General features: G+C 41.3%; 2 protein-coding genes across 4 annotated transcripts in view; one reads left to right on the top strand and one right to left on the bottom strand.

The window, feature by feature from the left end:
* Positions 1–27689, top strand: part of LOC119131936 (astrotactin-2-like) — a 165866-nt gene that overhangs the window by 124233 nt on the left and 13944 nt on the right. For all 3 annotated transcript variants that reach the window (XM_037266800.1, XM_037266799.1, XM_037266801.1), the window contains 5 exons: positions 535–639; positions 961–1140; positions 7767–8086; positions 15816–15949; positions 16371–16519. In XM_037266800.1, the coding sequence (XP_037122695.1) occupies positions 535–639; positions 961–1140; positions 7767–8086; positions 15816–15949; positions 16371–16519 (888 nt within the window). The remainder of the gene's footprint in view (positions 1–534; positions 640–960; positions 1141–7766; positions 8087–15815; positions 15950–16370; positions 16520–27689) is intronic.
* Positions 1255–6269, bottom strand: trim32 (tripartite motif containing 32). Its single transcript, XM_037266802.1, has 2 exons — positions 6049–6269; positions 1255–5271 (listed from the first exon to the last, which is right to left on the bottom strand). Exon 2 carries the CDS (start codon positions 5256–5258, stop codon positions 3216–3218), a length of 2043 nt encoding a protein of 680 aa, XP_037122697.1. The 5' UTR covers positions 5259–5271; positions 6049–6269; the 3' UTR covers positions 1255–3215.

Here is a 27689-nt window from a genome sequence, read left to right as displayed (position 1 = left end):
TTTGTTGGGACTATGAGCACTGCAGGCAGGGATTTTTTATTTTTTTCAAACTAAATGTGTTTGGCATATTAATGAGTGAATCATTAAGCTGTCGGTGCATCGTGGAGCTAATGAGACTTCATGAGCTTGTGCTACATGTAGCACAGAACAGTAACTTGTTTCCTAGCTACAATGATCCATAGAAAATGATAAAAAAAAAAATTGGTCAATAATTTTCTTAATATTTTGTCCATAAGCAGCACTGCAACAACTCCATTGCATGCTCCTGCAGTAATTTGTATGGTGGAAGATTAGATACTTTTCAATACTTTTCAATCAAAAATTTAAAATGTTGCCAATATCTATTATGAGTTTTTTTTTTTTTTTTTTTAGAAAAAAACCAAATAAAAAGATTTTTTTTTTTTTTAATATTAACAATGATTACCTTGTTTTTTATTTGTTTCTGTCTATTATCTGTAATTCATTGTCTGCTTTATTTTCTATTTGTCTGGCTATCCTCGGAATCTCATGTCCGGAATTGTGCATCATTTTTAGGTGTAGCCAAGTTCAACGAGGCCGCGGGCTATCCCATGATTCAGCAGTGGCGAGTGCGCAGCAATCTGTACAAAGTCAAGCTCAGTTCCATCACTCTTGCTTCAGGTCAGCCAAAGAAGCATTACCGCATCTGTTGTCATTATCAGTGATTCTTTAACCTGGAGCAAAAATGTCAAACTCAAGGCCCAGGGGCCAGATACGGCCCACCATATCATTTTATGTGGCCCGGCATGAAAAAATCTGCATCGACTTTGTCATTACTAAAATTACAAATTGTCTTCACTTTTTAAAAAAATAGAGATATTGTTTGCAATTTTTATTACCAATGGTCTTTTTAAAATATTTGAACAGTTTTTACTAGTCTCTGATTTCAAAACTAGTTATTCATTAGTTTGTGTTGTTATTTCTACCTTCGTGATCATTTAGGTTTCGCCAAGGTTCTAAAGACGCTGTCAGGCGAGAGCACGCGCGAGGAGCTTTTGGCATTCCTCAGGCAATATGGCAGCCACTACGTGTCCGAGGCGCTGTACGGCTCCGAGCTCAGTTGCAGCATCTACTTCCCCAGCAAGAAGGCCCAGCAGCAGCTCTGGCTCCAGTACCAGAAAGGTGAGACCAAATAAATACACAAGGCACTTAAAGTTGGACTTAATATTCAAAGCATCTGTAATACGCTGAATTATTTTAGAAGAACACATCAAAATGTTTCGACAACGTTAAAGGTAAGTTTGATTCAAAAATGTTTATTGCACTCGAGAATCAACAATACACAACAATACTTTTATTTTATCCATGTGTTCAACACATTGTAAAATTCACATGCTCCAGAGCACCTGAGACATGGGAAAAGGGAGGGAGTTCAGCACACACACCAAAAACAAATGTTTCCTACAATAATAGCGAGATGAAATGCTGCTTGATTAAAAAATGACACACATTGTTTAGCACACTGACAGAAGGACACTTTTTTTTTATATATATATATAAATTTCCTGCCTGTGACCACTTGAGTTATGACTAACACAAAGATCCAAAGAAAACACAACAGCTTGGATGTAATGATTTTCATCTCTTTTTCTAATTGACTAAAACATGCACACTGTGTATGTAGCAATGATTTAGGTGCAGTCATGTTTAAGGCTAAAAAATGTGCTCTCAAGAACACAACCTGGGCTGGAAGGTGCATTTTACAGCAGGCATAGTTCCCATATGATGTAGGATTTGGTTCCGCAAATAAAAAAAAAAAAAAAGTTTCTGGTACTGTTTGTGCCATTTACACAGCCACGTGTTAAGTTTTAAATATTCAATGATAATAATGCTTAGTTTAAAAAATATATTGTAGTTTGTAGTCTGCCATTGCGTATAACCGCTCTTGATTATACTGAAAGCCATTTCGAATGTTTTGGTTCTTGAACTACAAATACGACTACCGTGGATGAAAACCACAATAATAAACACTTTTCTCAATACCTTGAGCAATCTATTAATTAGTTTTGACGAAGCAATGACAAGGTGTGCATATATAGTTACGTATCATTGTGTTTACTGCGTATAGAATATTTATTGTGTTGACACGAGGTGGGGTGTTTTTAATCTGTTAGTGTTTCACAAGTACTGAAACAAAACAATTGACAAAAGGTACCCTACGCCCTTTTAGTTGAGAATAGAATAATCAGAAACTTTTCTTCTGACTATTTAGAATATTATCTGTTGGTTGTTTGACTATGAGTAGATACGATTTATGACAAGACAATGTAGGAGTTGAACACAGAGAAATACAGGATGTAGATACAGAATAGGCTGCCCAAGTATCATCTATATGCTCACTTACTTGTACGTTGTCATTTTTTTCCCCAAATATTGAAGATATTAAATCTTTTAATGAGAAATAATAAAAAAAAAAAACTCTTTAGCCCTATTGATGTTTCCCTACAAATGTAATATCCATTTTATTAAATTATCTCAAATGAACATTGGGAAACAAAACATTATTTTGTATAAATTTGCTGGATTTCTCGCAATTTTCCAAGCTTGTTTGTGTGTTGACATCATGCTCATTCCTGCACTTACGGTTATTTGACATTTTCTAGACTCACTTCTGTTTCGCTTCCATTAGGCTTAAGGAAATGTAGACGTTTACGGCTACCTATCGTTAAAAAAAAAAAGACAATGAATGAAAACCCACAAATCCACACAGACTAGTCTAATATTCCACACACCCCACGGCAAACAATAACCCATTTAGTGTGTATCAAAGAGTACTGTGCATGCTCCCTGATTGTTACTGAATGCAGTTGACCAACATCTTTCACTTATTAGCGACTGCACAGTAAACTTTAAAGCTGTCAACATGCAATTAATACAATGAGTCCACAATAAAGTGCTTCACGGGCTCAGAGCCCCAAATTTATGCTATTAACTCTCTTTACTGTTCACATATTAAAAATCTAAACCAATAACATAAATGTATTTGGATGGGACAACTGTGCCTGTATTCTTACATATAAAGATTATTGCAAGATCATGAACTCGTCTCGGTAGTGTTACTTTGAGGTGACAATTTAAAATTCCGTTGTCTTATGCAAATTATTGTGAGAATAAGTTAAATAATTTTTCTGCGTACACTATTTTCAAACATCCAACAAAACCATGGTTCCTTTTTGCGCTTTGTGTGGCACACGCTTTTAGGAGGTGGACGAGTGCCTTCTTTGAATGTATGTGTAGACTTTGACACAGTGGTCCCAGCAGTCCAGCACCAATAGCTGCCCTTTGGGTGTGGTGGCCACCCCAACAGGGCAGTTCAGTCCCTCCTGGATGAGAATTTTAAAGCCTCCTTCTTTGGGAAACTGCAAGATTTCCTTTCTGCCACTGTCCGTAACTAGTAGATCCCCGTTGGCGTCGACGCACATGCCGGTGATGCAGCAGAAGTCCTCCGTCTCGGCGAAGAAATGGCTGAGGTGCTTGCCGAGTTGACCGTCAGTGCCCACCGAGCCGATTGAGAAGCCGCCCTCTAGGTGGGGCTCGTTGTGGCGTTTCTCGAAGTTGAGCGCCAGGCCTTGGGTGAAGTAGACGGTTCCGGCGGCATCGCACGTCACAAACTTGGGCCGCACGGCCGAACACAGCCGGCTGTAGCTCACCACGCCGAGGTTGCGGTCGACGGCAAGGCACCAGAGCTTTCCGCCCTCCACGTCCGACACCACGAACTGTCCCGAGGGCATTGCGGTTATGCCCCAGGGCTTGATGAGCTGATTCTTGTGGCAGGCCACGCACTGCCCGTCCATGGTGTAGACTTTGACCGAGTTGTCGTAGTTGTCAGTGATGCCGATCAGTCCCTGAGGCGTAACGGCGATGGACAAGGGCATGAGGTTCGGCAGGTCGGCACCGAGGAAGCTCAGGACAAAGTTGTCAATGCTACTGGCGTTTCGGCGGATTTCGCGCTGGAAACCTTTGCGGTTGAAGATTTGAATTCGGTAGTTGCCACGGTCAGCCACAAGGACCTCGCCGTGCTGGCTTACGCAGATGCTAACCGGTAAATTAAAAGAACCGGGAAGAGCTCCTTTGCAGCCCATCTTCTTCACAAACTGGCACACCGGGGGGCCTGCACATGCACCTCCCTGTGCTTCCCCCCCTGCGTCCATTGACTTTGACTTAAAGGTGCCAGGTGAGCCACTTATACTGTCATCTACTGCAGCAATCATGTCAACATCTCGGTAGAGATCGGCGGTTGGTCCCTTTGTGCCGCCTACAGCCCCGTCTAAACCCTCAACGTCACCTTCAAGTGGAATATCCAAAGTGCATTCGGAATTTTCTGTATTGACCGTGAATGTGCTTGTGGTCAATCGGCCCACTTCTGCTGGTTTGGAGTGTTCCGTCCGGATCAACTCAGGCTCGTGCAGCTGAAATACGGTGGGCAAGGTCCCTTTGAGGTTGAGCTCCTCGTCCTCACACCCGCCTCCATCGTCCCGGAGCAAGCTGATGTCGCTCTGCCTCACCCGCATGGTTAGATAGTCGCAGCACGAGACTACCTTCACTTCCGCAATGTTAAGGAGGTACGTTTGCTCCTCAAGGACCTGCCCGTTAAGCTTTTGTACCTCTGCCATTGACGCAGCGAATGTCCTCCGAGAGCGGCGCAGATCCTCTTGAAGCTGCAGCTCAGCCGCCGTGTAATCCCGCTGCACCACTCTGTACTTTGCTCTTAACGATTTGGTAATGTTTTCAATAGCAGTTTTTTTCTTCTGGATTTCCGCTACGATATCACGTAGGGCGGAAAGTTTGCCGCCAAGTTCTTTCCGACGTTGTTCGGCCGCCATTCGTACAGGCTGAACGGAATGACCACGATGTAGATGGCCCTCGACTTTACAGAGCTCACAAAGAACGACGGTGCAGTCGTGGCAGTATTGTCGTGGCAGGCGGCTGCAGCAGGACGCGCACATGAGGGCGGCGGCAGCCGCGCCGCACGACGTAGCAAAGTCAAGAATCTTGAGCACTGTGAGATTGTCTGCCAACTGCGAGATGCTGCTCATGCGTGAGACCTTACTGCAGAAAGGGCAGCGCACGCCGTTGATGGTGTTGGCCAACAGCCTCTCCAGGCAATGGCGGCACACAGTATGACCACACTGTAGGAGTTTAGGTCTCATTTGGTCCTCGTTGAAGGTCTCCAGACAGATGGGACATTCAAGGACCTCCCTCATTAGATCTGGATCAAGTGGGTAAGATGCTGCTGCCATGATGTCTTGTTGCCTGAAAGAAAGAAAGCCATATAGGTTACCATGACATGAACAGTGTTGGTGGAATGTTGTTTAGGCGTGGCAAGGGTGGCTCAATCAGTTGAGCTTTGTTTGGATGAACAATTAGGGTTGCAAAGAATGAAACATGGGACTGGGCTCTTCTTTGGGTCGCCACTTGTGACATTTCCAAAGCCATTTCTAAATCTAAATGAATCCAACGATATGACATCATTACCACATTGTTGTATTATTGCTATTCAATCATAATTAAGAGGCAAAATCTTCTCAGAATCTTTTCTATGAATATTTGGATATGACCACTGCAGAGTAAATAGAAAATGCAATCATTTCCTTCATTTTTGCATGCTCATATTTCTGAAATTCACATATTGAGGACCACAAAATCTTGAGAAAATTAGAACATGTGCGAATGTTTGTCTCATCACCCACACAGTAGCATTTAGACTGAGTTGGGCGTAAAATGCAAGCGCTTGTCTCAGCTGTCAAAATACGAGAGAGGATAAAATGACACTTGGTTTAAGGCGTACAAACAAGGACGTTTCAAGCCAATTTCTAAAGGAGTATTATGCTAAATGGTTGCTTAAAAAGCATGCAGACGGTGTGTGCAAGTATCAAAGCCAAGCAGCTTTCATAAAATCAGGCTAATAACAAGACAGGCCACACAAGCCAAACGTCACCATTGAGTGCATGCGACACCGTCATTTCGTATGCAAAATGGATCATTTTTAAAACCGTACATGAAAAATATGCTCTTATACAAATAGATTACCTCTGTCTGCAAGTTGGCAAGTAAAGATGTGCTGAAACAGACGTGCGAGCTTTTCTGCCACTGCGTCCGCCGGAGAGAGTGCAGTGGCAATGACGTCACCCACGCACGTTTACGTGCTTACGTATGTGCGTGATGTGAAAGCGTTTGTCGTGATTGGCTGCTGATGTTTCACGCCCGCTATACTTTACTGAACCAACCAAAAAACGCACAGGACTAACCCTAACCCACTAATTTGAATTTGATATAGTATTTACAGGAAAATTACAACATTAACTGTATCAGTATATTAAAAAAAATATTAATATTACTTGGGAAAGCATTCATCATTCACGCAGAGGGGAGCCCAAGCGCTAAAATGTTTTTTGACCCGAGATTGCAGAGAATGGCCACTGGGTGGCAGAATAACTCTTCTAATCGAATTGGCTCACAGTACTGCACTGTGTAGAACAGTAAGCGAATAGTAAAAACTAATGTAAATATTTTTGCTTTTTGTAGTTAAAGTTATATTTTTGACATGTTTGATTATTATCCTATTTTTTATTATGAAGTATGGCATGATGTTGAAATGAAATAAAGCTTATGTTGTACTGAGAAATGCATTATAATGTTACATTACATTACACATATATTTGAATACTATATTGTGCCATTACGAGTACCCATTATAACGATAACTTACATATACATATGTGTGGCATAGTCAACACATTCAAGCATAAATGATTATCCATACCTTGCAACATTTGTGTTGCATTGCTATGGAACCTATTTGTCACCTGGCCCGTTGTTGCCCTGGGCAACGCAACCCCAGCCACCCACTGGGGTTGTGTCCCAGATGAGTAATTATACTGCAACCAACAACGACATTTTTAATTCACAAGCTGGTGCAAGATCAATGGCCAGGGAAATTGGCACCATTCTTCTTGTCTGTGTCTGTGTGTCTACCTGCACGTCAAAAGACAACTGTTGCATAAGACAAACACACATATGCGAATGCGCGCCAAAGGTCATGTGTGAAAAGGGCATAATGTGAATGAAGATGGTGATGTGGATAATGGCGAGCTCCTGAATTTGAGTCCTGAATTTCCCCCCGGGAATCAATAATCTCTCTCTCTCTCTCTCTCTCTCTCTCTCTCTCTCTCTCTCTCCCTCCATCCATCCTCCCAATTTATTTAATTGAAGTGAGTTGATGAGTTACATTTAGACAAAAGTAGTCGTATGCTGCTTGTGGCACCTATAGGCATTATTAAACCTTTTTTTTTTCGGGGGAGGGGTGGCATAAATTCCTCACATATTGTCCTCTTCTGGTAGTTAGGGTTGACTATATACTGACACCTAAGTGGCTCATAAACGATTAGGGGTCACTGATGTTATGGGCTCTTGGTGGGTTAGGGTTGTTGATTCCGTTGCAGTGACAATGTGACAATGACACTCTTGATTCCTCACACACATGTTGTCTAGTCATTCTCTGGAATGGTTTTGTTTTCCTGTCACCCCATCTCCAACGGGGAGATCAAACACTGCTTATTGACTCTACGGGGAGAAAACCCCTCTTCCTGCCATCCAGCCTTGAGAAAGCTGATGACAGGGTGGGTTTAGTGGTTGTTGTTCTTGAGCGAGAGAGTCAATCCAGATGTAGACCATAAGCTGTTTGTTCTAAAAGCTGTTTGTCATACCGGTCCTTGTTTTGTTTTTTTCTCTCCCTCTCTCTCGTCCAGAGGCAACAGAACAAGGGCTTGGTGGTGCTGGCGGGCATCATGAACTGAAATCGGTGCCCTTCATTAGCTACTTGATGGCACTGCAGAAGAGCCAGCTGCTGTCCGATGATGCCGTCAATGGCGTGGAGATCCGTTGCGAGGAGAAGGGCAGCTGCCCACTCAGCTGCCACCTATGCCACCACCAAGCGGCGGCGGCAGGAGGTGTGGTGGCGAGAGGCCGTGGCAGGGGCGGCGAACAACCCTCGCCTATCCCTGTCTTGTTGGAAGTCAGCCGCGTGGTGCCTCTCTATAGCCTGGTCCAGGACAACATGACCAAAGAGGTGAGACTTATAATATGTTGTTATTTTTATGGTATTGCTCAATGCTCCAAAACCAACAACCTAGCCTAAGTTGCACATTTTCTTACATGTCTCTACCACATCTGAAGTGACAAACGTTACAGTCTCTCCCTACATTGTATAATTTACTTGTACCATTATTATTATGATTTTTGAGACTACTTTTTGAGAGGCCGGAAAATATTTTTGTTATTTGGCCACTCCACTACTTGGGACACCAACGAGGATCTTTAGCTGTTCTGCTTTCCCACTGCCTTTGCTTCCAAAGTTCCTGCTGAATAAACATGAGTATGCGCTCAAGCACCCCCAGGCCATTCTATCCTCCATTTATCCAGAGAATTCTTGAAAATGTCCAAGCACAACAGCTTAATGATCACATGAACTCGAGCAATTTCTTGTTATAGAAAGTAAAGGACGCACCATGTACTCCATGGTAATGTGACCTCTCAGTATAGTTAGTGTGTCACTCATGGAGTACTGCAGGGATCAGTACTTGGCCTTCTCTTGTTCAGTATTTATATCCTGCCGCTTGGCAGTATCTTGCAAATACATTAGTTTTCACTGTTATGCCGCCGCTACCCAACGATGCATGTCTTTAAAACGAACCCACGTGATTGGTTGAAATCAGCGATGTATTGGCGGTATTAGATACATGCAGTTGTTCAAGGATGCAACTCAGAATTATTAAAAAAAATAAACCTCAGGTTATAGTTGACTCAAATATCTCCCTTCAAAAGCGCATTGATATTACTGAAACTGTTTTTTTTTAATCCTGGCAAATTTGCTGAACTCCAGCCTATTCTGTACATGAGTGACACAAAGATCATTGTTCCAGCATTTGTTATGTCTCGCCTTGAGTATTGTAGCATGCTGTTTTCTGGTCTTACCGTGTCTGGTCTAAAAAGCCTGTGGTTTTTGCAAAAATGCTGCAGCAAGACTCTTGACAAGGACAAGGAAGTTTGATCATATTACTCATAGACTGGCCAACTTGCATTGGCTCCCGGTCCACTCGAAATGTGATTTTAAGGTTTTGTTTCTTTCTCATAAAATATGACATGGTTTAGAACCTTCCTGTCTTGCTGACTTAGAGGTACAGTATGTTCCTTCCCGAAAACTACGTCGCTCAGAGCTAAAAATAAGTCAGCAGGTTATACATAATTTTTATTCGCGTTCCAGTATTCTCCAATGCCCTACCCATGGAAATCATGGCTACGTCAGTAAAAGTAGAAAAATGTTTACTTCAAGCTCATCTTTACATTCTGTCACCTAGTTAAAATACATGTCGGCATTTTTTTCGACCACTTCTCCTTCCCAACCTCTTCTGCCTGGAGAATTGGCTCGGTGGCTGAATCTGATGCTGTTGCTTTATAGACTCAACAATGACTGACTAGATCGAGATCTGAGGTGGACCACTTCCCCAGAGGCTTTGCTGTGAAAGTTTCTCCATGCAGGCCTGAGGAAAAATCACTTTCCACAAGGCATCCATGCGTTTGTAGCTAACGTTGAATCGGACTACGTGGTGTGATAAATGTGCCCCATTCCGCATCCATTGCAGCCTTGTCATCCAGGACGGGGGGGGGGGGGGGGGGGGGGGGGGTGGTGTCCTGCCATCTCTGGTTCATTCTCAAGGTTTCTTCTTTTTTCCCCTAAATGGGATTTTGAGTTTTTATCCTTCCCCGGCTGGAGAGTTTAGATCAGGGGTTGTTGTGTTTGTCAACTCTGTATTACTGTAATAGGGCACTGCTTGTAAAATTGAGTTCAGTAAGTTTGATGGTCCTTAGGCTCATCATTGACAGTGCTTCTTTAAGGAAGCAGTTTCAACCCATCACCTCTAGGGGGCATCGGATGGTTAATTTTTAGTAAAAGAGCCCAGCCATACAGCAAGCATAAAAAGATGACATCATGGTTTTCTCTCTTTGTGAGCAAGTCACAGTCTCTACGTGTGTGTGGCGTGTGTGTACGTCTAAACAACCTTTGACAGCCGTCTGTAATAACATATCAGCATAATGGCCAAATGTTTTGACCATGGAAGTCAATCATTGGAGATTGCTTTTACATAAGACTATTATTGAGAACGGGGTGTGTGTGTTGGGAGGTGGTGCAGTTTATGATGTCAGGTTGAAATTAGTTTACCCTATTTTTGCTCAATTTTGCATTTGTCTTTGCATCTATCACACGGTGCTACTTTATGCATGCCCTAATCAGGCATCTAATCAGCTCCCCTAACAATATCCGAAACAAACAAAACACGGCGTGCACACATATACAAAACCCTGCAAAGTGCGTGCCTCCCATAACAAGCGCCGCAGACCCAAAGAAAAGCACAGTCAATAGCAGACAATCCCTAGCAGGCCTCATCGATAACTAAACGTGAAGAGGAGCAAAAACGTCTCCATTCCCTTTATTTCCTAAACCCTCGCCCCCCCCATCTCACCCCTCCTTTCTATAGCTACGATCTTGCGGGGATGTACAGAGTCAGATGTATGTGGAGGAGGAGGGCTGGACTGCAGTGGATTACTCTTGCGAGGTAGCTACAGGCAGGATTATTAGCTTCTTATTGATGTCATCGACCCCTAGGGAGGGAGGGGAGTCCATCACTCTCCTCTTCTTCGTCTTTTTTTTTTTAACTTCCTTTCGCTTCTGTTCTTGGCTGCTGCAAGTGCAGCTGCCGCGAGGCTGAAAGGTACATTAAAAGGTACATCTAACATGTATTGAATTCAAGCCGTCGAAAGGCACACAACTGCTCATTGGGTGTGTGCGTGCGTGCGTGTGTCTTTCACACACGCACCTTTGAGACTTCTTTCTACTTGGCTGCCTCGATCAGGAAAGACAGCTGCCATGTTGCAAAAGCTTTCTCTGTGATGAGCTTGTTCTTCTGCTTTTATTTATTTATTTTCATTTTTTGGGGCCTAACTGCAAAAAAAAAAAGAACATGGAAGAGTAGTTGCTCTTATGAGCAGGTGGATGATGTAAGACAAGAACTGTAGATGTGTACGGGGTATGGGAAATAAGAATAAACTTTAATGTGTTATTAGGCAAAGCTGACCCAACAGATGCTGTACAGACATAATTTTATTTTTATTTTCTAACTGAATCCTACCTAGTCAAGAAAACTGCCATAATATAATAACTGACCAAAACCTGCATGAGCACTAAGTGAGATATCAATGTTATTATTTAATTAGTTAGTAATTTAAGTAATGACTGATTTTTTATTTATTTATTTATTTATTTTGGGCCGGTGGTCAAACCTTTTTATTGCCATTGGCAGAATTTCCAAAGGGTAAAAATGTGGAATTTTATGGAGCAAGGCCCACATTTTTGTAAAGAACAAGATGACTTGAAGTGCAAATAAAATAACATTTCAATTTCATGGTCTCATGATGAAGTTGGAAAGTATAAAATGTGAGAATTACTTTAAATACTTGGTAGGTTGATGATCTCCCTTGTATTGCACCTGAACCTCACCAGAGATTGGTCATAGGTTCAATTAATGTCTGAAAAACATTTTTCCCAATGGTTTAAAATTCCACATCAAATTGTTTGATACTATTTACAAAATACACAGTTTGATGTGTTGGCAAAATCTTAAAAAAAGAAATTTGCGTAATCCCCTTATCCTTGGCCCCCCATTGTTCCCCCTAAAGAAAACAAATCCTATGCTTGTATTCACCTCATAGGCGAGGGTAAGATAACCATTTTTAGCCAGAGAACGGCTCCGGCAATTGCTCATTAATATAATTACCTCTGGTGTCAAACCTTTAGTATGATATTCTACTTTATTCCTCTCAAGTGGTAAATCTTTCTTTTTTTTTTCTTTTCTCACAGGTCACAAATTACCTACTTTGCACTTTTGCGTAAACCGTATCGAGAACATTAAACATAAATGAGATCAGGTAGCAACACCCTGAGCAGTGCAATCTGGTATTGCACCTTCTTTATAAATTGCTGGAACACTACATAAACGTATATGCACGATCGTCATTTTACTTCCGTTGATGAGAAAGGAAGACATTATGATTATAGGCTCGCTTCATTGGTGATGCAGCGCTATTAATTTAATCAACTCCCAAACTGGTCTTGCTTATACCAGGTCTTAACTGGAATGGAGATCTTGAATAACTGCATAATAACGGCAAGCACATTAAAAGGAACCCTCAGAAAGAAAAACACCCCGGCGAATATACGCAATAGCTTGCCACTAGCCCTGCGTTACCATGATTGAGTTATGGCGAGCCTTTTGACCGAATTGCTTGTGAGCTTAGCAGCTAAGAATGCTCTATATCTTGAAGGCAGGCTGCTGTCATGCTTGCACACAATTCCCGCCCCTCACGGGGGCTTGTCTGAAAGAGATATCTGCCCAAAATCAAGATTTAAATAAACTCTGATGCAAATGTGCCCTTTATTGGCTCCAAAGACATGAAAATCCTCCTTGAACGTGCAAACAAAAACCAACCATGAACGTGTTTGATAAACTGCAGAGGTAGCCTGGTACATTAAATTTACAGAAAATGTGAATACCTTATTTTCCGGACTATAAGGCGCACCTAAAAACCTAAAGTTTTCTCAAAAGCCGACAGTGCGCCTTATAGTCCGGTCCGCCTTATATATGGACCAAGTTCCTAAATTTAAACTGGCCCGAAGCATTGTGTCATGAAATCAATCATAAGTGGCCCGCTGAAGACTATGTATCATGAATCAAAAAGACTATTGATAATTATTTTGTGATTATAAAGTAATTTGTTGCGTCTGAAGTTGAGATAAAAAAGATAAAATGGAGAATGATTTGATTTGAATTAAAAATCTGACATGATGTATTAATGGTGTGCCTTATATAAGGACAAAGTTTTAAAATGGGCCATTCATTGAAGGTGCGCCCGGTGCGCCTTATAGTCCGGAAAATACGGTACACCGAGCCAGCTCCAATAAATGGTTTCAAATCCAACCACACAACAAGATATAGTGAGATGGTTTAACCTATGTATGAATATTGCCGATCCAAGAAAATGTATGTAGCTCTAAATTAGATTTTTTATTATTATTTTCTTTTTTTTTCTGATGCAATTGTTATTGGGTAATCACTCGAAAAGTCCTCAGTCGTACGTCACCAAAGGCAATCTCCTGTGTGGGCTGACTCTTTACCACCACTGGCGATCACTTCATAAATCAATACTGTGGGCCAGCTGGCCAATGTTTTCTTGTATTAGCTGCTTAAGATGGACAGTAATATGGTCATCTTATAGTGCACAAACTGATTAATACATTAAGAGGTCACAGTGGCCTCCCAGGCCTTCTTGTAAGTCACGTCAGGCTTCTACGAAAATTAAAGCTCCAAATCGTGTTTTGGTGCCAGCGAGTCTGCCGTGGCATGACGTCAACGCTGAGAATTTCGTAGCCGGAGTTGACGCTGATGCTCAGGTATTATCGTCATAGGTTTGAAATGTAATCATTCATTAAAATATTGTCATGTGGGCCATCAATCGATAGTGAAAGCAAATCTGGAATCTTTGTCAAAATATCTACCTTTCCAAAATGAAACATAATGCATAATGATTTGTTTCCTATCCTCCCATGAGTCTAAGACTGGATGTATGTGCCTCTATAGTGTTCTGAGAAATGTATCTATGGATAATCAATGAAGTAAAAGATATCATCTTGTTATCAAGTAGCAGCAATGGACACATGAACCTCCGCCGCTTCCACTGCATTCCATTACTAACCGAAATTATAATTTTTTTTTTTACTTAACACTTTTTGTTATGCGGATCAACTGACTAAAAACGGAGCTGCTGGTGCAACAATGATGAACAGAATCTGGACATTTATTTATTTAATTATTTATTTGTCAAATTTTCTATTTATTGGGCAAATACCACTTTGTCAGGACTCAGGCTTATTCATAGGGTGAATATGCAGGCCAGAGGTGGGCAACTATTTTTTTCCTATCGTGAGCCGTTTTTGTCAATTCAATTTTGTTGTCGTTGGGAAGCTTGACAGTCTAGTAAAATCATAATAATAATACAAAATCGTAGAAGAGTGACAAAGGTGTGTGTGTCTTTGACCGCTCACTGCTCTGTATTGTTAAAAATGGAATTCATAAGTGAACAAAAGAAAAGTAGCAGCGATTATTGAATGTGTTTGAGTCACCTCCACGTTAGCTCTTTCAACCTTCCGCTATCCCTGAAACCATCCTTACAATCAGCGTTTACCCAGAAGGGATTGGCATGCATTACTCGTCAAACATAAACACGGTGGTAATGGCTTTGTCTATTTTTTTCACATATGCAGCCATGCAGCCAATCGTGCATCGCCATATGGGCTCTCAAATAGCGGCAAATGCATGGCGGGCCTCGAGCGTCTGAGGTCATACCTCCGATTTGTCTCATCTGTGAGCTTTGTGTAGACCTCAACTCAATTTTTTTTTTTTTTAAACGTCTTGACTTTGTCCGTGGCCCGTTTCCTGCTGACAATAGCTGACAAGACCCCTACAAACGTTGTTTTCTTGCAGCCACATGGCTTCAAGCAGGGAAGAGACAGAAGTGTGATTTGCCAGATTTTCTTACTCAAAAAAATTTCCTCTTTCTTGGAACTTCAAAATTAAGACTTATGACTTACTTGTAACTTTCACATATGTTACTTACTCCCACCTCTGCTGGGAAGTGCTTGAAAGTTTACATTTGTCTACCTTCGTGGTCGGGACCGCGAACCCATGTGTCCTCGGCATTGCTCCATCTGAATGAAACAACTGTGGAAATCAATAATTAATTTGGTGTGTGTGCATTGCCGACGTGCGAGAGGGTGATGGTCTTCAAGTAGCGTTCCTTGCTTTTCTCCTGATGTGAACAAAGGAGTGGCTCCTCTTTGTTATTTTATGTTGGGCGCCTGGTACCCGGCGATAATGTTTCTGTGTGTTTCCACTGTCCTGTTTTTGTGACCGTGATCAAGCACTTGTCCAAAGTTAAGTTAAGGGCGCATAAATAAACCGAGTGCCCCATTGATCCAATTGCGTCACAGGGGAAGCCAGAGTGCTGAACTCCATATATGGCTCCTGCGGCTTTAAGGGAAGCCCTGACATTATATTTTACTGCCTGGACGCTCCCATTGGCATTTCACTGCCTTTTAGAGAATGACTGAGCTTCTTAAATTTGATTTTTGCTTTCGGCGGCTAATGAAGCAGTACAAGGAGATGATGTCATTGCCTCACATCCCCCCGCCGCCACTGTAGACAGACGACCGCACAAACGTAGACGTCGAAGCGGTGGTGGCGTGGGGGGGGGGGTTCACACCTCCATCATGAAAGTCACAGCGCATCTATGATATCACAGCGCAAGCTCGACGATGTTAGTGAGATGTTCCTCGCTTCCGGTAATTGGGAGCAGTGGAATTGAAAAGGTCCCTCTGTCTACGTGTGTGTGTGTGTGTGAACTGTGCTTACTATCTTAGTGAGCCCCATCTGACTAGACCTTTTTATAAAAAGAATATTTATACACTGAAGGACATTTCAGCTAGCTTTAAGCTTTACACTTCAATTTCCACGATTTATTTTAGGGAACATGGAAGAGGAAGTGACTAGAGGAGAGTTATCGTATAGGAATAAGTATGATGATTCCTACGTTAGTGTGTATGTGCTCAGACCGCGGGGCACATAGATGGACAGGCAGTGCATGTTCTCCGAGATAATTGCATTTCTCTCACCTGTTACCCTTTACAGGCCTTCAAGAGCGCCACAATGAGCTCATATTGGTGTGCCGGAAAGGGCGACGTCATTGATAACTGGTGTCGCTGTGACCTGAGTGCCTTCAGCAGAGATGGCCTGCCTAACTGCAGTCCCCTCAGGCAGCCGGTGTAAGTGTGAGGCGACGCCATGCCACCTCAGAATTCATGCACGTATCAAAGTGATTTTATGGATGGATGCACGGATGCGCCATCTACACACACGCACAGCTAAGAAAGTTACAGACACAAGGACAGTTCCCAAGTCCTAATAGCTGTCAGTCAGCCTTTCCTCTGACAGGAACATACTCTCATTCGAGGTGTCCTGATGATTCACTTAAAGATTGTATCAACTACTGACTCCAGGTCATATCAAAGGCACCCAGGGATTTGATAGGAAAATATCAGATAGAAACAACAATTTTCCACCACAGTTTAGTACAAAGCAGAAAACAGCTTCGTCACACAGTACACTTAATGTAGAATTAAAATGCTATACTGATCATTTGCTTCATAATATAGTCACTTGGACATTTGTTCTGGTTTTCTTCAGCTTACGCCTCGCTCCTTACCTGGAACCTTCGAGCACAATGGTAGCCCTGGAGTGGTTGGACGTGGAGCCTCTGATTGGCTGCAAAGTTTCAGACTACATCATTCAGCATAAACGGGTGGAAGACCCCTCTGAGGCCGAAGTCTACACAGGTATGAAATAATCCTGGATCTTAATCATTCTAGCAGGGGGGGCTGTATGAGAAGTCCATAGTAGACTCAAGCCCAAAAATCAGTCAGTAAACCAAACAGCAGCATCGAAAGCGTAAACAGGCTGTCAGATAAATTACGTTGTGGAGACTTACCACATGTTTCTAAACTGTGCAGTGTTGAAGATGATATCTTTGTTATGTAGAGACGATAAGCAGTCTAGTAGAATCTGACGTAATCACGCCACAATGTTTTGTGAGTCTCTGTTTATGTTCCAGGAATTGATATAATTTTCCAAAAATGTAGCCCTAAATACGTCACAAACTCCTAATGTCTGCATTTTGAACTTCTTAAAAATGTCAGACAAAAATGTTCAGAACGCTGAGCTCGTGGGGTTTATGATTATCTAATGAACGAGAAGTTTGAAATTTTGCTAAAACTCAAGTAAAGCTTTAATTCTAGTTTATGAACACTCTTATTACATCTCATTTTATTTAATTAACACTAATTACATAACCTCAACCAGTTTCAAAATCTAGAAAAACATCTGTCGCATCGTAAACAAACGATGTAAATACAGTAGTGTCAATATTCTCTGTTAAAAAAACAATCTCATGGCTAAAACGCTGTAATAGGTTGAAAAGCTGTCTATTTGTTTACCCTTCATTGGCTGGTGACAAAGAAAATGGATACCTTTGGTGCCAGTTGTGCGTGCTGACAGCTAAGCTAAACTCGGGTCGCTATCTCTAACACCCTCTTTTGAATGCTCCAAGAAGAGAAGTTTGACTAATGTACACTTTAATCGTACAAACCATGTAAATAAAGAGCCTCCCCATTTACGTCTACACCCTTCTGCAGTTGAGTAAATTCCACCACATGAGGTGTCTTCATGGAAATCTCTTTTCTCCAAGTGAAGAAATGCTGACTGATGTGAGTTGGATCTTAAATGAAGAAAATGTGGTCTGGGGCACAAACGTTGCTGACCCTAATTTGCTGCAGAGTAGCAAAACGTAGCCATGGCGCTTCCGAGGGTGAGTCAGAGGAAGGGTGATAGGAATTGAGTAATATTGGTGTGGAGGGAGTTGACTTTAGTCATTGGGAAGTATGGACAGGCCATCCATCACCCCTGGGAGGAGTGCTGATGAAGCATGGGCCCCAGCAAGGTGGTTGGAAGGGGCAGATGGTGTGGGTGACTCACTCTGCTATGTGCCAGTCACCACTATAAATCATGTCGTTGCGAAGCGTCTATTACAGATTAGACGTCTTGATCTTCATTTTTCACCTTCGCCCCCCCTCTCTACCATTAATAAAGTGTGTGATTATACAGCGCACTCCTGCAGTTCTGGAAAACTGGTGGAATGATGTGTTTGAGGGAAAAAAAAATGGCAACGGTTATGAGAGTGAATTTGCATGGAGGCGCAGTTCATTTGGCAAATGCCTCATGCGAATAGTCCACCGTGAATTATCAGCAGCGACCGCCATGCACTTACTCCACTTTCAGGGTAAATTCTGAAAACGGCGAGCTTGCTTAACGCCGCCATTGTTCTCCGACTCGGGTAGGACAGAAATCAGTGATACATACTTGGATGGCATCGCAGCGGAAGATTTATGAAATAATAGGGGGTTCTTAAAATGATGAGATCTTGTTCTCTGGACTCAGCAAATAATCTTGTGCAGTGTTGAGATGTATAATTTTCTCACACTTACACTGACTTATTTGGAAATTATTGGATTGGTACTGGCCGATCTTCCTACTTGGCATCGTCTTTAAGGGATAAACTTCAAGGCGCTTCCTAGGAAAATGGAAGACAGCTTAATGAAAGCAAAAGTCCAGAATTCACTTACCCACCTTTCGGAAACTGTGAAATAACAATTTCGCAATGTCAATCATTCAAAATTTCGACTTTGACGGACAAGGAAACTCACATTCCTTGGCTAACCAACCTTCCACCACTGGCCACGAGCAGGATAAATTCTTTGCTCAGGGGCATCGTGGTGGTTTACTGGAGTTTTTCCTTCTTCATATTTTCCAAGTGTGTGTGATGATTCCAAGCAGTCGGTCCTTTTCCTTACATCTAACATCTAAAGAGTGGTACACACGCAATAAAGGATTAGTCGCCTGATTTACAGAAACCCACAATTGACAATGGTAAGGAAAAATCCAGAATCAGAAGTCAAGGCTCAAACTTGGAAGAAACAGTTTGATGTTTGGGTTTGGCTCCATTGGTGCACTTAGTTTAGGATGACTTTTTTTTTTTTTTTAAATGATTGTTGCACTTTTGAGAGTAATTCTTCTGCTCGATGTTCTTACGTCACAACTTATTTCAACTTTGGATTGTTATCTGTTCTAAGGTGGATTCCTAACCCTTGAAGCAGTCTAAGCTTAGAAACAGTTCTATTTGGTACAATTTGAACTTTTGGGGATACATGGCCAAAAATGGCAAAAATAAACACCTTGAACATCTCCAGCGTATTCTCAGTCTCCTCTGGAATAGAATATGGCTGCCGTGAATCTATTACAAGACCTTGTTCACCTTCAGTCTTGCTGTTTATTATCAGACTTTAGACATGGGCTATCTAAAGTTGATTTTTTTTTTCCTGCCTATTTATGGGTGTCATTTAAATTGACCCACAAATTTACTCTCATTTGAGGGAGTTGGTGGAAGAATCACCCTACATCCTGTTAATGGCATCTCACTGAGGCTACGTAAATAAAAATGATGGTTTGAATTTGGCGATTTGGAGGCAGCTGCATGCAAACGTCAGCGCATGAGTCACGCAGTCAAGAGTGCACCCTTTGAGGAATGTGCACGGAAACGTGTCCATGGATTTTCAAGCCATATTTTGAATGCCAGAGCTGTCTAGACTACGGTAGGAGGAGGAAATGCTACCTGTCCTCCAGTACATACTGTCAGAGGTCTAGCTGAAGTCTGTTGATAATCAGTGACTCTTTGGATATGTTTTTTTTTCCCCTCTGTAACAGCTTCCTGCATGATTCGTAAATGAATGCAATCTTCCAAGTCCTTTGGTGTCTTGCCTGTGAATGTAATGTAATCTAAAGGCAGCATCCCAAAAATGCCGCTGATGTGACTACCTCCTGTTTGATCCAAACTCCAGGAATGATTTTATGTGTCTGCTAATGTCATTGGCTGTACATCGCCTGGCACCGGACTGTGTTGCTAAGTGGTATGCGCATCTGCAGCGAGCAATGCGAACTTAACCTATGCCAAAAGTCTTTGCATTTTATGCCCAGCCTTGTCAAATCTTGGATATGAAATCTCTTCACCTTTGCACGAAGACACACAAATCCGCAAAGTGGAACACAATCCTTCCCATAACGCCGATTGGGATGATTTTGAGAATATTGTTCCAGTACGATATTATGTAAAGTGAATTAAATTGGGCCATCGTAAAAACCAATTCGGAATTTACAGCGATTGTGTTTTCATTTTCAGAATTTGCAATGAAACGTTAGCCACTATATAATAAAATTTGATAAAGTCAAATAATGTACACATCGTTCACTGACTGGCTTTAGCTGCTATCCTCTCAGCTATATTTTATTAATGTCAGCATTCAACTCAATTTGTATGGATAATCGTTATCTGTTATCTCGTAGACGTCAAATATCCATTTTAACTGTGCTGGCAGAGAACGAGTTAAATTATATTGCTCAAATTGCTGAGGGGCCAGTTGTTTTCTGAATCTATGGTCATCAGCTGATTTTCTAGATAAAAATTGTTGTGATGGTCATGCAATTCTAAAGATGAATCCAATTTCTGAGTTCATGTTATAAAAACGTGTTTGATCAGCGCATCCTGTTTAGTCATAATTGAGCACGACGGGCTTTCCAGAGGTCATTTTCATAAAAATGCACAGACCCTGACGTAACAAAAAAACACTTCTGGAGCCAAGCGTAGATTTGGAGCAGACAGAGAGGGATCACCTGTTCCCACAACTGTGGCGAGAGGAACACTGACTCACATAGATGAAGTGCAGGTGAAGATGAGGTCACCACAGATGGCAGTCGATCATCCCAATTGCTGAATAAAAGCAAATGTAAAGGTGAGTTGTGATGGCATTTATAGTCTTCAAATATGATAACTCATCCCCATTGGCATGTAAATTGTGACTCGCTGATTCACAGCGTGCGGTCTCGACTGAGTGCGCCGGGTGTGGAAAAGTGAAAGGACTCCAAACATGAGCTGTTTGAATAGTTAGTGAAGAAAAACATCACCCCGGCCTGTTTCTTCCTGTGTCAAGGAATGGGAGATAAGTCATTGGAGGCCCGGCTTACAGGGGAGACTAAGGTCGACCACATTGTGTTCCAGGACGCCGATCATACAACAAACGATTAATTCTTAGTGGAAATAATGTTCATGGGTTTAATCACTTCCAGGGTCTTATTGTTGAGGCTGTGTATGGTTATGAAAAATAAAGGGTGATATGGGTGGTACCTTCATATTAGCTTTGACTTTTTAATGAGGATGTTTTCATGTTTCATGTCTATGGCATCACTGATTACCTTCCAATTGAGATGGAAGCCTGCGTGCACAGTTTGTTGAAAACTTATTGTTGATTTATTCATATTGAATTGAGCAAGTCAGATGTGTGACCACGTATCTGATTTGCTCAAAGTTGCATTCGCATTGTTCACCTTCACTCTGGCAATGCAAGTCGGTAAAAGTAAAGGAGATGCTACCACTAGCTCACCCACAAAAAAAAGGTCTATGTTTCTTAGATTTATCTCGCCAAGTACAGTAGCTCCTCTAATACCTGCAAGAATGATTATCATGATTACAGCAATCAAAATATTTTAATAGAACATGTTTTGGACCTGCCTTTTCCCGTTCAATACCTCTTTGGGATTGCTCTTGGGAAGGACCCAAAAGACTGGGGTCTTACTTTGGCGTCCTCTAGATGGCACACCAAGTCAGGGGCAGCGTTCATAAAGCAGCTGCTTGAATAAGCAGTACTGATGCATTAGTGGCAGGTTGGGCATTATGGAACGTTGATGCAAAAGTCAAAATTGCTCATCAGCTCATCGGCATACTAGTTGTAGTGCGTTTTGTCTAAAAAAGGTAATTTATTGACATTTTAGGCATGGCCTTTTAACCTGCCCTTTCAACCCGTAATCAATTTCCAAATGTGATCCAGCAGTGCTATGTAGGTCAATCGAGAGAAACTGCAGGTTTAAGGTTTCTACTTTGCAAATTCAGGAAAACACCTCACGTGGTTTACGCCATTTGAGTTTGTTTTGCAGTAAATTGCGTGTTATGTTTTGACGGCATGGGAATGATTAGCGGCTTACCTAGTCTGTAACGTCAGACGTCTGTATTTCCTGTCTCTCACGGTGAGCTCCCAAAAGGGAAAGAGAAGGTGCCAAAATCGTTATGAAAAGTGTCTCATAAAATGCTTAAGTGGAAGGCGCCTCGTATACCTGACGAGTGAATGACGAAGCTTCTGGCTTCACTCATCACCTTTCCTCGATGCCATTGTTTTGTCAACCGCTAATTCGGTGTCTTTAAATCACACTTTTGCCGAGGCGACACTTTTACGTCTGCACACGTGCGCATGTTTAATACTAATTAAAAACTTACGCTCCATTCTGTGCGTGTCATGAGACCTGTTTTATTTTTCTGGTCAGGATGGAGCGACTGCGAGAATCGGCAGGAAGCGTGAAACGTTTGTATGAAAATGTAGGCAAGCGAGAGTCCGTCGGGAATAACGGGCAGGAGAAATGGAATGATGTCATCCCAGACAATTTTGCAGTGGAAAAAAAGCGACCAACCATTTGATCCTTTTGCCCATGACATTTGGAACGTCTCTCTTTTAGTTTCCTCACGTTCCAACGAGGTATCCCACTCCCTTGTTTATGTAAGTGCGCCGTCATTGCACAATTGCGTCGATAAGCCCTCATTCAAAGAGATTGAATTATATGGAGATAACCGGCGTCCTTGAGCACGGGTGCAGATAACAGATTGGAGTGACACAGCTGACTCTCTTTGTTTTGTTAATTAAAGATGACCTCATCGCTAAAAATGGATTCCGTGCACCTCCTCATCACGAGCCTCGCCATCAGCAGATTGCAGATCGCAGGCAGGGGGCCAAGGGGTTTCTGCATTCTCTCTCTTTTTTTTCCCGCCCATTCTTTCCCGTTTTGCCTCCTCACAAACACGTCGTCAGTGTCACGTTATTTTCCTTTACCATTTTTTAATGCTCAGCCACTCCTATGATCTACAGCACAGGTGTCAAACTCAAGGCCCGGGGGCCAGATCCGGCCCGCCAAATCATTTTATGTGGCCCGCGAAGACAAATTGTGCATCAAATTCGTGTGTCATTACTAGAATTGCAAATTGTTTTCACTTTTAATAATATCTTTTTTTTTTATATTTGACCAATTTTTACTCGTCTGATTTGAAAACGAGTTATTTGTCAGTTTGTTTTGTTGCTTTTACTGTATAGAATATGAGGTGCTCATACATTTATTTGGGTTGACAGTCATAATGGCCCTCCGAAAGAAGCTATGACTACAATGCGGCCCACGAAAAAAAATGAGTTTGACACCCCTGATCTACAGAATATATTTTTGACAAGCTACACATTTTATTCATTATTGTTTGTTTTGGGCCACTTACAACAAGTGCAATGAAAGAAAAATCTTTGAACGTGATGAATTCGAGATATAACTTATGTTGATCAATAGCAAACGCATTTACGCCGGGCACTGAGTCTGATTCGTTTTGCCATTCAGGGCATAAATAGGAGTAAGACTCTCTTACTTTCTTCATGCTGACTTGGCAGTGATACACAAGAATGTACCAGCTTGAACGTTGCATTTTAGTAGGAAAGTTACTCATTTTTTTCAGTTTTTGTGAGGTGCTATCCAAAACCGAAAGTGATAAATCCTTCCACGGTATGCACTATTGAATGTACTAAGATACACTTAGTTCCTATTGATCATAATTCCAGATGCTTAATCTTGGTGTCTTTTAACACTTTCACCCTAGACAAGGTCTCAAGTCAATCACAGGGCAAACGTGGATGGAGCATTAAGCATAAATCACTCCCATTGGGGTTTCACTGTCTGCTATGTTAACCACTACGTTACAGATGAATGGTCAGAGCCATCCATCCATTTTCTAAAGCACTTGTCGTCAGTCGTGGGTGAGCTGGAGTCTATCCCAGCTGACTTTGGAGTGACATGCGGTGAGGTTCATGACTGGTAACTGGTGAAGCACTATTCCTCTGGAGTCAGATATAATCCAGACATCCATTCATTATCTGAACCGCTTATCAAAATATGAACCCAAAATGAAAGATTAGCCTATATTTTGTTTTGGACTTTGACTGAAACCTGTTTCAAATGAGGTCAAAATTTATTTTTTTATTAATTTTTTTTTTAATAATGTTTCGATTAAATCAAGTTTCAATGTCAAGTCAGCCGCCGCAGCAATTGTTTCCGAGGGTCAATTTAAAACTTTAAAAATTTTACTGGCAGTTAATCCAAGATTTAACATGCAGCTTCCATTATTTCCCAAGAGATGTTTTTTTCTAAGGAGAGAAACACCACAAACTTGTATAAAAGGACAAGGTTAGTCATCCAACTTGAGACCCAGATTGTAGACGGCAATGCATCACTACATTGTGAAGTTCCAATTATCACTGTTGAAATTGTAATTTACATAATCCTCTTTATGTGGTGATCGGGTCGTATACAAGTGGCGCACATGTTTGGAGGGAGAAGAAAAGAATACAGTCAAGTGGATACATGAAGTGGAATATTTGCAAGCACTCTTACAGTGATGCGAAGACCCATGATAATGACAACCAGGCCGTTGAGCGATCGAGCTGTTGTGTTGCCGGCCAAAAAAGAAAAATGGAACGACGTGCTTGGCTGCCTTTGAAGAGCAATTAATTCCTACCAGTAGTAGATTTTATCTACATATTAAACATCATGCTTAGGCAATAAACATAAATGTTTGAGCCAAGAAGAGTCCCAGTATTATTTTTGATCAATTGTCTCCCATTTCCTCATTGGTGTCCTACGTTAATTTCATTCATTTGATTCTTAACATAAAGTGTTTGATTTTTTTTTCTGCCCCACCTGCAACACAAACATGCTAAATAATAATGATAAATACTAATAATTATTGTTATATACAACACAATATATTTTGCCACAAAATCAATCGTCAGTAAAATGCACCTATGTCTATTGACCCCGCCGCCAACACAATACACACATTGTTATCAGCAAACCACTCACCCACATGCCACCATACATGTTGTCTGGGATTCATCTGTGAAGAGAACACCTCTGCAAAGTGCCAGACACCATCAAAAGGGAGCATTTCTCCACTACAAAATGCAGTCAGGTCAAGACCCCGATGATAATGACGAACGAGCATGGAAATGAGCATCCCAGAAATACTTTCTGATTGTTGCAGTTATAAGAATTTTGGTGGTAAAGCTGCTGGATGTGGAGTAGAGACGCACCAAAACAAAAGCTCTTGGACAAAACTGAAATGGGGACACCAAGCCCGAAAACCAAAACACTGACAGAAATGATAATCGCTTTAACACCCAAATTCTAGTACTATTAATAACATCATCATTGATGTATACAATATCTTTCTGCACTTAATTGCTAGATATAAAAAGTAGCTCATTATGTGTAATTGGTTGCTCCCTTTGAGCACAATAATGTTCAAATGAGACGATCTTCTCGGAATTTCCTTCCCATCCGTTTTCTTTGCTGTTTTGTTACGGCAGTTTGCCAGGCTTTTCCTTGTCTTCTCACAACATCACAACCTGGGGTTAGTCTGGGTCAGGCGCTTCTTATCCAAATATGTTTGATTGAACGGAATTACATCATGCATTTCAGCATCCCCCCCCCCCCCCCCCCCCCCCACACACACACACACATAGTCCCTCTGCACCTCCCTGTGATTTGCTATAACTTGTTCCCTCTCCGCCTCCAAAAAAGATCCCTTGGCATCAGCTTTTTGTAATCGCCATGTAAGCCGGAGAACACGCAAAATGGCTTTTACAGTAATAGAATTTTAGGGGCTGTAATTTTTGCCAGCTGTGTGCTGAGTTTGGGCTTATTGAGCATTGGTTGGGTTTCATTAGTGTCCCTACCAAACAATTTTCCAATCTGACTATCGAATAACTTTCGATCGGTATTTGAGCCATTTAAACTACCAAATAGTGGGCAGTAGATGAGTCAGATGATGACAGACTGGCATTTTTAATATATACCTAATTATAAAATATAATGTTTATACTTTCCCAGAACTTGTGCATATGTGTGAAATGACAAAAAGGTATTTTGATTTTCACCGTTGTTTCAATCTAAATCCCACCTCACTACACAATATGACTTTTCATTGACTGTAATGCATCTGTCACACGATATTAATTGTTACAGTAACACCACTGATTAGTTGCAAATGTGTTAAGTGTGACAAGCAAGTAACACCTGGGAATTAGAGTTGGGGTTTTTTCGGGCTAAGTGCTAAAAAGAAGATTCTCCGGGATCCCAAAAAATAGTGTTTTTCTACCTCTTGAGAACTGGTCCCCATTCCACACATATAGTTTATAAGAAACACTTTTCACATTATTTTTCCCATGTTAGTAAATCTATAACCCATTGACATAACATCATCTAAATACAGTATAAATGAATGATACCAAAAAAGTGCCCCCATTTTTTAATCATACAACTACTATCCAACATTAAACCTCAAGAAGGTCCATTTGTATTTTGTTTTGGAATAAATAAACTGGAAGTGATTTGACATCTTCTCGTCATAACATCACTTAGTGGATGCAGGATTAAGGCAGGTAAAATGATCTCCTCATGTTATCCTCATTTTGGTTAGCTTCTCACAATGTGGCATTTACCGAATGCCAAAAGTACATTTCAAGCGTGGTTATGATGGTACATCCGATACTTTAGCTGGTGACCCATGGAATGCGTTGGTTTGGTTCTGTCAGTAAGGGCTTTTAATTCTAAACAAACATAAAGAGCTTAAAGGGATGATAATATAGTAGCCATCTCACGCTTCACTGAGATGTTGTCAGCTCGTTGTTTGTTCCCTGTCAAGTTCTCGTGCTTAGAGACACATGTACCATGTGACATCTACTTATGACCCCTTGACATGTGTCACCACCTAAGTGGGTCATGCTATCCTTTTATACTATATATGCTTTTAAAAGACGATGGATTAAGTTACATCAATTAATAATAGTTTTATTCCATACTTTGGTTCAAACACCAAGTCGGTGTTTGAATTTCATAGGTTAAATGGTATAAATCATTGCTGGGTTTTAGCCATTCAATGGGCAATTCCACAAATTTTACATTTTGATTTTTGACTATCGTGTAAGTGTTAAATTTGGGTTTTGGTTGGTCGAAGGACAAATGTTAACTTTCACATGTTAAGTTTTGGGTTTGTACCTTAAAGAGATGATTTCCCAAATCCCAAATTTGGGTTCTGGACTTTCATCAGAATGTTTCCGCAAATTTAGCTTTCAGACTTTTGAGAGACAGTTTCCAAAATGTTTAGATCTTGTAAGAATATGTTAAGTTTGGTTTTTGGACTTTTGAAGCAAAGTGTCTTAAACGTTAAGTTAATTTCATATCTCCAGGGGACAATTTCAGCAAAATTAAGTTTGGCCTTTGGACCTTTCAGGTACCGTTTCTGAAGTGCTAAGTTTGGGTTTGAAACCTTTGAAGAATGCTTTCCTAAATGCTAAACTGAGAGTTTGGACCATTGAGGCACATTCCTCTTAGTGTGATGTTTTGGTTTTGGACTTCCATGGAGCAGTTATAGTTTTAAATTTGGGGTCAATTTTCTAAGTTATCCTCTCAATACCAAGACAAACATGAAATGTTTTTTTTTTTTTTTACACCTGGATAAATGTTTCAAAGGTAACGTGCAGTTTATCAGTGGTACTTGGATGCATATGAATCATAATTAATTATAGTTATATACTGTTCACCCTGAATATATGATCTACCATGTATATAAGAGGAAGGGGTGAAGCCAAACCATCATTGAGCTACATCCTGCTAGAACCAGATTAAACAGATGCCATGGACAAGCTTACGCAAGAGAAGCATGAGTCAGTAGGCCTATCATTGGATTTATATGGGTCAAGAGTA

Source organism: Syngnathus acus, chromosome 12 (genome assembly GCF_901709675.1).
Source record: "Syngnathus acus chromosome 12, fSynAcu1.2, whole genome shotgun sequence".
In the NCBI taxonomy this organism is placed as follows: domain Eukaryota; kingdom Metazoa; phylum Chordata; class Actinopteri; order Syngnathiformes; family Syngnathidae; genus Syngnathus; species Syngnathus acus.
Note: the sequence above shows the minus strand (reverse complement) of the source record. Positions and strands in the feature narration are given on the sequence as shown.

Coding starts and splice junctions, on each gene's coding strand:
- trim32 (XM_037266802.1), bottom strand. CDS start 5,258: ATGGCAGCAGCATCTTACCCACTTGATCCAGATCTAATGAGGGAGGTC.